This window comes from Momordica charantia, assembly GCF_013281855.1.
Source record: "Momordica charantia cultivar OHB3-1 chromosome 5 unlocalized genomic scaffold, Mcharantia_2.0 BLBB01000005.1, whole genome shotgun sequence".
Taxonomy (NCBI): Eukaryota; Viridiplantae; Streptophyta; class Magnoliopsida; order Cucurbitales; family Cucurbitaceae; genus Momordica; species Momordica charantia.
This window is the reverse complement of record NW_028275163.1, coordinates 3,778,066-3,791,963: the sequence shown is the minus strand read 5'-3', so window position 1 is coordinate 3,791,963 and position 13,898 is coordinate 3,778,066. Positions and strand designations below refer to the sequence as shown.

General features: G+C 32.2%; 1 protein-coding gene across 1 annotated transcript; it reads right to left on the bottom strand.

Annotated features, from left to right (window-relative positions):
- Positions 1-349: 349 nt before the first annotated feature.
- Positions 350-5,534, bottom strand: LOC111009127 (sulfate transporter 3.1). The gene is made up of 12 exons (XM_022282071.2): positions 5,102-5,534; positions 4,808-5,015; positions 4,560-4,731; positions 4,390-4,455; positions 2,742-2,855; positions 2,518-2,634; positions 2,144-2,270; positions 1,626-1,912; positions 1,345-1,535; positions 1,153-1,238; positions 992-1,068; positions 350-767 (listed from the first exon to the last, which is right to left on the bottom strand). The coding sequence occupies exons 1-12, from the start codon at positions 5,415-5,417 to the stop codon at positions 579-581; spliced, it is 1,950 nt and encodes a 649-aa protein (XP_022137763.1). The 5' UTR covers positions 5,418-5,534; the 3' UTR covers positions 350-578.
- Between the last annotated feature and the right edge of the window lie 8,364 nt (positions 5,535-13,898).

The following is a 13,898-nucleotide window of genomic DNA, read 5'->3' as shown; positions in this document are numbered from 1 at the left end:
GAGAGAGAGACTTTTGATTTTTAAGTTACCATAATGAACATTTCAAAAACTCTAATTATTGTAAAATTTTCTTTTGAAAAGGATAGATTATTTACTAAGATATTTGAATATGCCAGAATTCTTTGAAAGCAATTTTTTTAATCTTAATTCTGGATAGAGTAGAAACACCAGTTATGATGAAATATCAAAGAGTTGTTAACTTCTAAAAAAGGATAAACAAATCCCAATAGTAATTCTCCTATTAATCCTTGACAAAGTAAGAAACACGTAAAAAGTGGCAAATTCTCTTGGGATAATCATGTCATGAAGGAAGTTTGATGGAGACGATAATGAAAATATGAACAGAACATGACATGAAAGCGTGAAAACGATTTCCTTTAAATAATTTTCATGACTTTTCTCCTTGTATTTTAATATTAACCTCCCACCCAAAAAAAAAAAAACAAAATAAAAAGAAAAAGAAGGAAACTATTATTTCCATTGGTGGATAAGGAGATAATTCAGGTTGCCTCCTGATTGGTGGATATATATTAATTATTACTAATTGATCTCCTTTTGCTTGGAGTAACTTTTGCAGGCTAGACATTGTTCACTGGTGAATCTAATTCTGCAGCAACAGGATTTGGTTTCCAGGAGTGGAGCATGAAGTTGCAGGCTGTTACAGCCTCTCCCACTGTCAGATAGATCCATTCCGGCCCGATCGCTTCGATGAACTTCGACTTGTTCAGCTTTTTGATTACTTCACTTCTTGGATTTGCAAGCACAAGCTATAATCACAAAACATCACAGAAAAGATTACTAACGTGCCATTTTGGGTCAAATTACCAGTAATTCTAACTGTTCAAGCTATCGAACTTCGACTCTTTAATTTGGTTCCAGCACAATAAATTTCTATTAACATTAGATCATTAGATCATTAAACATAGATATGGATTAGTGTATTTTGACTTTTGAGGGAGTTTAGGATGAGCAACAACACGGAAACACGTACTTTGAGACCCTTTCTTTCAGCACTCTTCTTAACCTCTCCAAGCATGCTGATCCCACTTGAGTCAATGCTACTTACGCCTGTATTCAAAATTTGTATTCAGTAAATGAGAGAGGCCGTAATGTCGTATGCTGCCGACTTCAGATGTTTGTTGAAGTACTTACCTGACATGTCTAGAATTATGTACTGCAAGCTGGTTTCTCCTGATGATTTTATCCTCTCTTCTTCATCTGTAATCCACCTTGAAAGCCTGAGAGAGGAGAGAAATGTAAGTGAAGATCAGCATCCTCATTCTCTTCATTCTGCATACAATGAGGATCATAGCCCATCTCAGTTTAGTGGTAGCAGAATATTACCTTTCTCTCAGGTAGTTTGTGTTGGCAAAATAGATTGGTGCCTCCATTTGAAGGATGAGAATTCCAGGCACACGGTTAGCTGTTGGGTATTGATCAATGCTTCTGTAAATTGTGGAGTTGGGAATGTTGCCTAATACTAAAGTTCTTGGCCTCGCGACGATGAGAAGCAGCCTTAAGATAGAGAGTGCAATCTGAATAACAATGCCAATTGATACAAATGAGAACCTTATTGGTAAATTTGATTTGGTAAAAAAATAAATTCATCTAATTGATTCGCTCACCGCAATGACCAAGCCCGTTTCAACACTGCCAAAGACGACGCCAATATATGCACCGAGGCAGACGACAAAGTCGAACTTGTCGATTTTCCAAAGGTGGATGACTTCTTCATAGTTGATTAGGCCAAGCATGGCAGTGATGATTATGGCGGAGAGCACCACCAGGGGCGTGTAATGAAAAAATGGCGTCAAAAACAACAGAGTGATCATCAGTGCAATTGACATGACAATATTCGAGACTGCAGTTTTACATCCTGCATTGAAATTCACCGCACTTCTCGAAAATGGCCCTGCAAATTTTATCCATATTAGCCCCCTGAGTTATAACTCAACCAACAGTCAGATTAAGAAAGTCATATCTATATATAAATATCAATTATACTAAGTTTCCTTGCGACCTATCAGCTAATATTTATCAAAATCACAAGCTCAATAAGTTAGTAACTAATTCAATGCTGATTATCTAATAACCGAAGGTCCAAAACTCAACCTCCGCCATTGACTTTAAGATGGAAGCTTACCTGCAGTCAGGTAGCAAGAAGTGCACGAACCAACGATGTTCATCATCCCAAATGCTATCATCTCCTTGTTTCCATCAATGTGGTAGTTCTTAAACGCAGCAAAACTTCTTCCCACAGCCACCCCTTCCTGCATTATACAATGGATTCAGGGAAATGAAGATGGCTCAATTATAGATAGCACAATTCACTATTTTTGTTTTCTTTGGGACTTTTTATCAAATACTTGGTAGTCATGTTTCTAAGTCCACCCACAAATCATGAGAAACGACTCTTATTAAGGCACTATTATTCATTGAAATTACTCTTTAAACTTCTCTTCTCTGCAGGGCTATGCCATTACCAATAATCATAAACGATAAGGCTAAAAAACTTACAGCGAGGCCTATGATTCCAATGATGATCCCTGTTTTAATGGCTATGGGGAGATGAGGAGACCCAAATACTAAATCGGATACAGATGGGGGATTCAAGCCTTTCTTCAAGTGCCCAATCTACATTGAAACAAAAACAGAGAGACCGATAAAGATCAGAAATCTGTTTGATCTTTCTACAAAATACCCATTAAAGTTTCATAAACGGAATGGGGCGAGTGGGTTACCACTTGAACTCCATGTTTTTCAGCGTGGGTGAAGTAAACGAGGAGACTTCCCAAGATTACCGAAGTCAAAGGCGCCAATGCGTTTATCCAAAAGAAGATTGCTTTCTTCTTGCTCTGCAATTCGTTTACTCAAAAATTAGTAACCCGCCATTTTTTCCTTAATTTGTCCATTTCAAATTTAAAGTTTTGCTTTTGCTCCTCTACTTTTATTTTATTACTATTTTTTATTTTTTTATTTTGCAGTTCATGATAAAATTATTAGAATCGCAATATATTATATATATAAAAAGTTCTGTTGATTAATTTACAAGATACTGACCAAACCATATATAACTCAACGAGTTAAAATATATGATTATATGTAATAACTATAAGATAAAAAAATTTGACTGAAGTTTTGTCAGTTTTAAATATCATGATATTTCTAAATGTAAAATTATTTTTAGTCATTTTCCAATTCATATATAGATTTGTCGGAGTAATCTAAAAAAAACCATGTATCAAATTAAAAAAATTTAAATTATCCAAGTTCGATGTTCCATATTCTTAAATTTTTGTGCTTTAAAAGAATTTTTTATAGTGTAATTTTTAAAGTTTGGAGGAATTCCCTTCCATTGTCTGTCGAGGAAATCAATGAAACAATATTTTTTTGGGACTAAATAATTTAAAAAGTTTATAATAGGAAGTAAAATTATGGAATTTTATAAATGAAGAATATTGCTATAGAAGTTTTTTCTCGCTCTTTCAAAACATACAAGGACATTTGAATTAAGCAAGCTTATTATTATTGTTTTCTCTTTATAAATGGTGATTTTCAAACGATTTTGAATTAAATAATCTTATTATTATTTGTAGTTTTTTTTTATGGCAATTTTTGTGTAGTCACGTTTGAAATTTGTTTTTCCCTCTTAGATTTCTTAATTAGTATTTATTTGTTGAAAAAATTTCTACACGTAAGGTAATAATAACGATTATGTAAAATAGTGAAAAAAAAATAAAAGAAGAAGATAATTTCCATTTCTTGCTCTACCTTAAACGTACCACGTGCCAAATCAAGGAATAAGTTTTATCCACAATATTAATGTTACATAATTTTCCTAATAAAAAACCATAAGAAATTAACCTACTGAACAAAACCAATATCCCCTCTTAGATTCTCCTTCCATTTTTAAATAAGTGAAAATTATTTATATCGAAATCCAAAATAACATTTCTAAAAATATATTTGAGAAAAGAAAACACAAATATATATATATATATATATATATATGAAAAATACTTGTTTTCAAAATTTTGACAATTCATTATATTTTTGCTATCTCTCTTCTAATTATCAAATAATTATCAAATATTTAAGGCTAAGAAGGATAAATTTCATTCTATTTTTGAGAAACCAAGTATTTTACTTCTCTGAGTATGTTTTTAAGTATCTATCTCATACTGTTTATGTTGAATATTTGACCACTACTAGAGAAATAAAAAGTATATATATTTGGTAGCTTTTTATTTTCGTTGTTTAAATATTTGCTCTCTCCTCTTTCATGCATCTGTTTTTGTTTTCGTTTTTTTTGACAGGTATATACATCCACACCCACAAACGCTTAAAAAGTAAATTTTATTAATTAATGGAGTCTCAAAGAAAGCTTACAAAGTATTTGGTGAGCAAGAGGAAGAAGAGAAAACAGCATCCCAACACAACACTTTCCCATCTCCACTGTCGCATCAAAAATAAAAACAAAAACAAAAACAGAATGAATTTTTTTCAGACAAGAGACAAAGCTTCAAACTGATTAAAAAAATGGCGGCGAAAAAAAAAACCTGGTGTGTTTGAGAGAAGACAGAACGCATAACGGAGACAACATCAGTCTCATGTGTAAAATGGACCAATCCCATGAGGCCTTTGAGCTGCTGAAGACAAACAACAGTGGCCGCTCCCCCCATGAACCCCACTATCGTTGCATGAGAAAGAAAATCCACGATCAGCCCCAGTCTGCACTTCAATTCACATCATTAGTAAAATCCCTCCGAGTTTCTGTGTTCGAGCTCTTGTAAAATCAAACAAGTACCTGAGAAAGCCGAGAGAGGCTTGGAAAACTCCAGCGAAGAAAGTTGCCGTGAAGACGAGTTGAACGTATTGCTTCGGATGCTCCACCGGGCTGACTTCCTTCCCCATCATGGCCGCCATGAGCAGCGACGCCACCGCCACCGTCCCCACCGCCACATCTCTCGAACTTCCCAGCATCGCGTATATCAACGGCGGCACGAAGCTCGAATCTGCAGTACTCCAATAAACAATTAATATATAATCTAACATGCATTATCGAGACAAGAGGTTCTATGTTTGTGGTGCAGGGACTTACAAAGTCCTATAATGGGTGGGATGCTGGCCAGATTGGCATAGCTGATGCCCTGAGGGACGGCGAGGCTGGCGATGGTGATACCGGAGACAAGGTCGGATTTGAAGAAGTCGAGGGAGTAGTGAGGAGCCCATTCGAGAATGGGGATGAAGTACTTGAGCCAGAGGAGGATTTGGGTTGGAAGAGGCTGGTTTTTGAACTGTCTGAAAGGGTCATCAGGGAAGAAGGTCTCCTTGAGATTGGAAGCTAAGGACTCGAAAAATGGCTTGGTGGGGGGGATGGCCACACGATGTGGGCACTCAAAATCTGCATTACCCATAGCCCAAAAACTCTCTCACAGCCACAAAGTTGGCAACTTTTTTTCTTCCTTATTGATATCTCTAAATTCTTTTGGGTTCCTAATTTCGAGGGGTTGGCTTTTGGGGTTTATGGGGTTGCTGCGAGAGGGTATATAATGTGGGCGATGGCTCAGTGGGGGATCTCCAAAGTGGATTGCTGGGGCCCATTTTTTGATGGACACGTGGCAGACCAGCAGCCGTTTGACCATATGAATCATGTTTTTAAATTTTCATTTTTGTGGGAATAGGGCAACCACCCACTTTATAGTTTATATTAAAGTTTATGGAGGTGGTGAAAAGTTTAGAAAATATTGGGCACTGTGTTCATTAATTTTCTAAAAAATTATCTGTTTTTACATTTCTTTCGCTTAATTATTAAATATTTAGTAACTGGGAATAAGATTGATTCTGATTAGGTAAAAAAACAAGTATTTTTCGAAAATTTGTGGAAAAATACAGTGGTTGATTTCGTTTACTGGACGTGGCTGGCGTTGAGGCAGTGGGGCAGAAAAGGACAGAATCAGAGGAATATTTACAATATGAAATCCAACTTGTGATTAATGCACATGATGTGTTTTCTTTCAATTATTTGTATTGGCCTCACTGCCATCTTCTGTAATTTCTCCTTTCAACCTGTTGTAAGTGTGTGTCCTAGAAATATGACGCCTTAAACTTATGTCGGTTATATTTTAATGATACTTTTTATATTTTTTCCTTTTTTTTTTACAATACTATAAAAACGTACGTGATTCATTCTTCTTTTGAACCGGTAGATAGGTAGAAATGTTAACGTGAAAATTTAGTATTTTGATTTTCAAAATTTGGTTAAGTCCTAAGATTCAAAGTTCTTGAATGAATTTATTGTATCTCTAAACATTCATTCTGATTTTTAATAAGTTTCTTCTATTAACATTGCTTTTAGCACAACAAATAAGATAAGAGATTCGAACTTACCACATCTTGGTAGGGATAAATGTCAATTACCGTTGAGTCAAGTTCATGTTGGGTCCTAATAACATTTATCACATCAAATTTTTAGCCCACCTTACTTTTGTTTTATCCACGTCAAATTTGAAAATTTGTGGACGTAGTTAAATTTTTTCTTTTTAAGTTTAGAAACTAAGTATAGAGGCACATTCATCAAAATTTGTGGACTAAATTTAAATTTAATGTAAAATATATAATACATATGTATATTATTCTTTTAAAAGAAATTTCAAATCCGTGTGACTGTGAGTGCTGTAGAGGGTAAGGTCATATGGACCCAACTACTTGTGAAAAAGCTGTGGATGGATTGTGGGAAGTACCATAAAATCACACTCTTTAATTATTTAAAAAATTGATCAAATAATTGTCGACTTTTAATATTTATTTTCCATTGCAAAGGTGTATATATATATATATATATATATATATATATATATATATATAAATATAAAAATCATGTCGACTTAATTTATTTTCAAGTTCGAATCCAACACAATTCACACAAATAATTGCCAATAAAGTTTCCATTTTCAGTTAGTTTGACTTAATGTTTTAACTTCACATGACCTAGACTTCCGATTCCCTTTGGCATCATGAATTCAAAGAGGGAGAGGACCACACATTTTATGACAAGTGTCATAAAACTTATATATATAAAGGTACGAGAACGAAATATATAATTATTAAGCGAGAAAAATAAAAACCAACCTGAACATATCTCAATTAGTTAAGACATATACTTTTGAATAAAAAATTATAGATTCTCACTCTCATATGTTGCTGTACTACAAAAAATAAGCACCAAAAAAGTGTGATAAGATGAGACAGTTTTTTTCTTAAACTTTCAATCCGATTGAATTAGACTTTAAGTTTAGATCATAAGTCTTCTCGATTTTCACATTTTTCTATTAGGATGTAGTTACTAGCACCTACAAATTTAGGAAAAGAAAAACAACAACAAAAAAAAAAAAAAGAAAAAGAAAAGAAAAGTAGTCCTTTTAATATGTGTTTGACACGTGTCTTTTGGAAAAATAGTCTTCGTATTATATTAATATAAGTGCTTTTTAGGATAAGCTTAGTTAAATCTTTCATGTAAAAGTAATTTAAGTAGTTTGAGATGTTTTGAGAAAATTTTAAACTACCTTGATTATCGAAAATTAAAAAGAAAATGTTTTTAATTACCACTATTTAAAATTTCAACCAAACCCTATCAATTTTTACAAAAGCAGTTTTAATCTTTCATAGGCACTTTAAAAGATAGGTCATGCACATCTTTAATCTCGTTTATCAAATCGTTTAAGCACATGTAAAAGTATTTCTCTTAACAATTATTCAAGAAATCTAACTACAAAAATTATCAATTCCAAGTCCAAAGTCCATCGGGTAAATTATTGATTCATTCATTATAATTTTAATTTAACGAAAAAGAATAATGTAGATGGAGGATGTGAAGAATTAAGTAGTAAGTGGAGAAAGGGATTATTTGAGAATGATTAAGGAATACTTTTTAAAAAGTAATTAAGGGGTAATTAATATTAATTATTAAGCATGGGTGATGCTGTATTCCATTACTAATTATACATAAACTTGCAAGCATTAGCCAAGTGGTCATCTTAATTATTGATTGAACCCTAAAGAAAAGGGGGAAGAGAGGAGTTTTTATGTGGAGAAATGTCACTGAGAAGCTTCCATTTTAGGGACACCAATAGAATTAATGTGTTTCATGTGGGCGTCTCCATAAATAAAATGCAAAATATTATTTCTTATATGATCTCACTTGTGTTTCCAAATTGGACCAGCTACATTATTCAAGTTTTTTATGGTTTTTCTTGTTCTAGTCCCTTGGATTTGGAATTTTGTTGAGTTGAGGAAGAATATCAAAGTTTTAAATGATTTGAGTACTTCATTTCTTTATGCTTTTCCCCAACACAACAATCAGTTCATAAATCTCATTATGACCACCTACCTTAAGAATTAATTCCGATCATTTATATTTTTCGACATTAAATGTTGTAGAATCATGCTCCAGTCTCATGAAATTAGTCAAAGGTAAGAAAAATAAATGAATTAAGGACAAAGCAATTAAGGGGATATTATTGATAGGTAAGATATTTCAAATCTCTCTGGGTGAATTCTTGCATCAAAATTATTTATTAATGTTTGGTAGACCCTAAAAGTTGAAATTCCCATTAAGAATATGATATAGTAAACTGAGTAGAAGTTGTGATCAAGAAAGTTCTTTCAATTATTTTGATCTAGAAACTTTGCTTTAATTTTCAAATGCATGCATCATATCAAATGAAAAAATCAAAACGAAATTGTGGACGATAACAACACAACACCACATCATATGTTTTAATTTTTATAATAAATGACCTTTTACACAGCTCAGGAATTCTTGGTTCATCATTTTATTAAAATAAGGTTTATGTAGCCCAAATTTAGCCACCAAAGTTTGTATTTAGAAAAAAAAAAGATAACAAAAATCTTGATTCTATGTAGCGTAAGTCTCGTTTGATCGTAAGCACTTCAATTTTTATTTTTAAAAATTAAGCTTAGAAACATTAGTTTCATCGATGTGTTCATTTATTTTGTTATATAGTTTTTGTAAATAGCCAAATTTTAAAAACTAATTTTCAAAATTTATTTTTGTTTTTAAAATATGACTAAAAATTCAAATCTATTTTCCACCGTGGTGAAAAACTTATTAACAAAATTTTACAATAACTAGCATATAATTTTTAAAACAACCCTTTAATATATATATTTTTTAATTCAACAATTTTAAGGCTGGAAGATCAAACCATCAACATTTGGAATATAATAATAGATGTCTTATATATATCTACGGAGTACTTGTGTTCAGATTGACAATGACAATTTTGATGTGTGGGATTAACAAACCTATAACGTTAAGAAATAAATAAACTCGTAATCCAAGTTTATATACCTTCATATACAGATATCACATTGGAAGTGTCGAACACCTTCTTTTAACCCATTTTATAATCATAGCCAATGACTATGTTATAGTAAAAAAAAAAAAAAATGGACCTAAGAAAGTGGGGGAGGAAGGTAAGATCAAAATTATTGAAAGCATGCTCATTTACAAATGGAAAATAAGCTAAAGTTGGACAAAAAGAGGCAAGCTAAGGTAGCTTAGTGCAAGTTTTCAAGGGCTTCTTTGCCTCTCTCTCCATTGGTAATGGGTGATATAGTGAAAGTTAATTGTTAGTGCACTTAAATCTAATCACTTATTCCTCCTTTTGACTTTAAATTACTTTTTTTTTCTTTTTCTAGAAAAATCAGTTTAGAGTTTCCCCAGATGAGCTCTCTCTCAATTATCCAAAAAAACAGGTTTCAACTTCCCCACATAATAACTCCACCAACTACATAAACTAACCTTCCATTACATGATTTTGTTTCCACTAAATATTACTTTTATTTGTTAATCCATTATTACCATTTTGGAAAAGTGGATTAAGGGCAGTGTGGTAAGAAAAGATTTTAGCTCTTAATTGGTACCTATTCCAAGGTTGGGAAGTAATCGTAGAATTTGTGATTTTGAAAAAGAGATTTAAATATAATTGATTTTTCAAAAGTGATATCTTAAAAATCAATTTAAAGTGATTTTAGACTTTCGTAAAATCAATTTCTTAATGTGCCAAAATGAAAAAGGAAGTGATTTTGACCTTATAAACATATCTTATAACCTAAAAACACTGCTCCATAACATATAAATTATATTTCAGTTTTAGGGAGCACTTCTCTTCAAAGTTCAAGTAAGTTTTTAATCACCGTTTTACGTATTCAATTTGCAATCAGATTTGTGCCCATTCTTGAGCTTAATGTTACCTCTAGTATTTACAAGAGACTTGCAATTAACTCTACTAGCAACCGAACATAGCGGTGACGCTAAACGGTTATCATCTAGTATATTTTTTGTTAGCTAATTCGGACTCTAAAGCAGTCAACGAAACCGAAGTCAATTCCAGGACTCTTCGACTATTGTACAACTAACACGGTGGATGCTGAAAATTACCCTTCATCCAATTATATTATTATATATTAACACTAACATGTGTACTGTAAATTTTATGGATGAGATGTAATTAATTAGGTCAACAATCTCATTATAATTTTGATCCATTCCAATAATGTCCAATAATAGTGGCCAACTAAATATTAAATTTCAACAGAGGAATAATAAAAAGTAACTAATTTTTCTCATATTTTATTTGCCAAGTTGCTGCATCTCCAAATTAATTTTGAATATAATGATTTTATGCATGTGGATCTGAGTCTGATTTGGTTTAATATGATTTTTTTTTTTTTTACTTTCATATATATACATTGGCATTATCTCATTGTCACTGACAATTGGGGAAAATTTTGTCATTCTTTAAGGCGATTTTAGCTCGATTTATAAAAAAAATTACTATATTTATTTTTAAAAACTGCGATGAAATTAATTAAAACTTTTAAAATATCAAAATGAAATTAAAGAATGGCATATATATATACACACACATATTTTTTTGTCGAGCAGTAGCATATACTTACCATTTTTAATAGAATATATTTTTCTCACATAGTTTGAGTTTGTATTTCTTTCATTTTTTTCCCTTTTCAAACTTTTATCCCACATTTCAAATATATATCCTAACTACATTCAATGTGAGTGACTATCAATACTAATTAATGACAAGGTAGGAGATGCCACCGTAGGCATATAACTTAGTAGTAATTAAGTCGAAGGTTCAAATATCTCGTACCCCAATTTCTTTTTTAATACAATACGTGGGAATAGAGAGATTCAAACTTATAACTTCTTGGTCAGAGACAGATGTTTTTTCTATTGAACTAAGGCTCATGTTGCACCCCCATTTTGTTGTGCAAGAAAAATGACGAAGTTAGGAGATTGAAAACAAAGTCTCCTACTCTAATATAATTATAATGTTAATATATAGTCTCATGTCGATTAAAAGTTGAAGAACTTCAAGAGTATATAAATAAGGACATCTAATTAAGTTCATATCAAACAATATTACTATATCATTGTGTGAAAATATATGCAAGATTAGTTTCGACTTAATCCAAGAAATATTGTGTATATAGGAATGTTAATTTTTCTCACGAGACCTGATTCTAAATAGGATAGGAAATCTCTATATTTTCGTAAATAAAATAAATGAGAAATAACCTCCTTTGGAGAACCAGATTACAAAGTCAGAGAATGAAATAGAGACGTACGAGACATGAAATGGAAATAGAACCCATCCCGTCCCGCTCGATAACACTAATAATCATGCATGTATGTATGTTTTCAATGGTTAGGTGGGAGGTACTGTTGGAAGAAGCATGTCACAGCCTTTATATTAGAATCAGGACCACAAAAATTATTGATGATTTCCATGCAACTGATCCAAAATTCCGAAAAGAAAAGAAAGAAAATCAATGGACTGTGAGTTTGAGTGGTAGTAGTACATATTACATTAACGTTATGCTTGCTCCTCAAGAACCCTAATTAATTAATGAGCCGTATGATATGAAATGGAGTGATGGAGATTGAAGAAGTGGCAACTTTTTAGGCTGTGGATGGGCGGTGGTTCGTACAAATTAAAGTCGGTTCCGTCGCAGAAGATTGTTGTACCCAAACCGCACTAAAAACGAATAATAAGAACTCCTTTTCTCTTGCTCTGCTCAGACTTGAGAGTGAGTACTCATCGGATTTTTACAGTACCAACAACTTGCTTTTTTGTTTCCAGCTTTTTAAGTCGGGAAATTCACATTTGTGATCCCAAATATTTACTAATTTTTGTTTTCAAATGTATATATTTTTAATCTAGAGAGATGGAAGTTTTTGCGGAGAGAATTGCTTAAGGAAAAAAAAACAGCAAAGGTTAAAAGTTGAAGTTTTTGCGGGTGAGAGAGAGGTTAAAGAAGAAAGTTTCGAAGGAAGGGGGTATGAAGATATTATCTGACTCAGTCAGTAAACATGAAAAGGTACATGAATGAATCCATATCATATCCAAATGAAAGAAATCTCGAGATCATGGAAGTATGGTTAAGAAAATGATTAAAAAAATTTATAGTTACTACATATGTTAATAATGTATATTTTTTTTTTCAATAACTCAATCGTAAGAACTCCAAAAATTAAGTGGGTTTGATTTTGAGATGATCCATGGAAAAGGGAATGATTTTGACAAACACTTAAACCTAAACTGGAAACTCCTTCAAATTAATTTCTAAGAGAGGTGACACATCACACGTATCTATTTCAAATTTAGAAGGTGAGGTATCGAATGCTCGCTACAGTGGATGGATGGATCTTATTATTTTTTTTCCTCGTGTTGCTAGGTTTTGGTGATGTCTTGGTTTATACTTTCTTGTATTTTTGTTGGTGTCTTGATCTCAGTTGTTGAATCTTTTTTTAGTTTTTAATTCTATTTGAACTTTTGAAAGAAAGAAAAAAATAGTTAGTTTTTCAAGGATAATTACCCTTATACTATGTCATGATTTAAAAGAAATTACGCTAAAAAGTTATGCTATGTGATGGCAATTATTAACTCCATCAAATGTCTAGTCAAATTAAACTATATCTAGTAACGATGATATTGACTAAAGAACCTTATTGCAATCATAGATTTTTTCAATATTTCTTGGAATTTGTAATTCATACTTAAAGAAGACAAAGAGAATTGTTACAATATATAGTCAAGATTTAAATTATAAAAAAAATTAATGAAAACAAATTATCAAATGGGTTGTTCCTGAGATACAAGTTGGATATGCATGGCAATAAATCACTAAATAATACCCGAATCCACCTACGAAAGAAAAAAGGTATTCGATCTTGATTTTAACACACAGCACACAGGACGTAATAAAACAATACCAACAATCCATATCAGTAATTGTAATATAACTACTATGTAATCAACTCACCCCATATCAATAGTTACCTATGGTGCAGTAGAAATATAGTGCTATCTCATGAAACATTTGACTCGAAAGAAGCAAGCAATCGTTCATGGATAGCTCCTCTTCATCCGACATCTTTTGGAAAGATATCAACGTCTCCGCCTCAAAATCTTCCTCTTTTTGTATGTTGGGATATATTAGGATATATATATATATATATATATATATATATCCAACCCATCAGTTTAAACTTTTGGGTGTATTAGAGTCGTAGGTCCCAACCCATTAGCCCTTTAATGGAACGGTTTCTCTTTTTTAGAAAATAAATCAAAACAAACGAGCCAGGCACATGACGTGTGGTAAGCTTTGATTGAATAATATAAGCATTAAGCATAGGAACAAAAGAAGCATCTAGGGATTGAAGAGATTGTGTTTTGAAACATGTTTTGGAGGAACAAAATGTTGTGGGATAAGGTATATGGAGGAAAAGTTGGTAGAATGTGAAGAAAAAGTAGACAAAAGGGAAGAAAACAATTTGATGCCCAAAA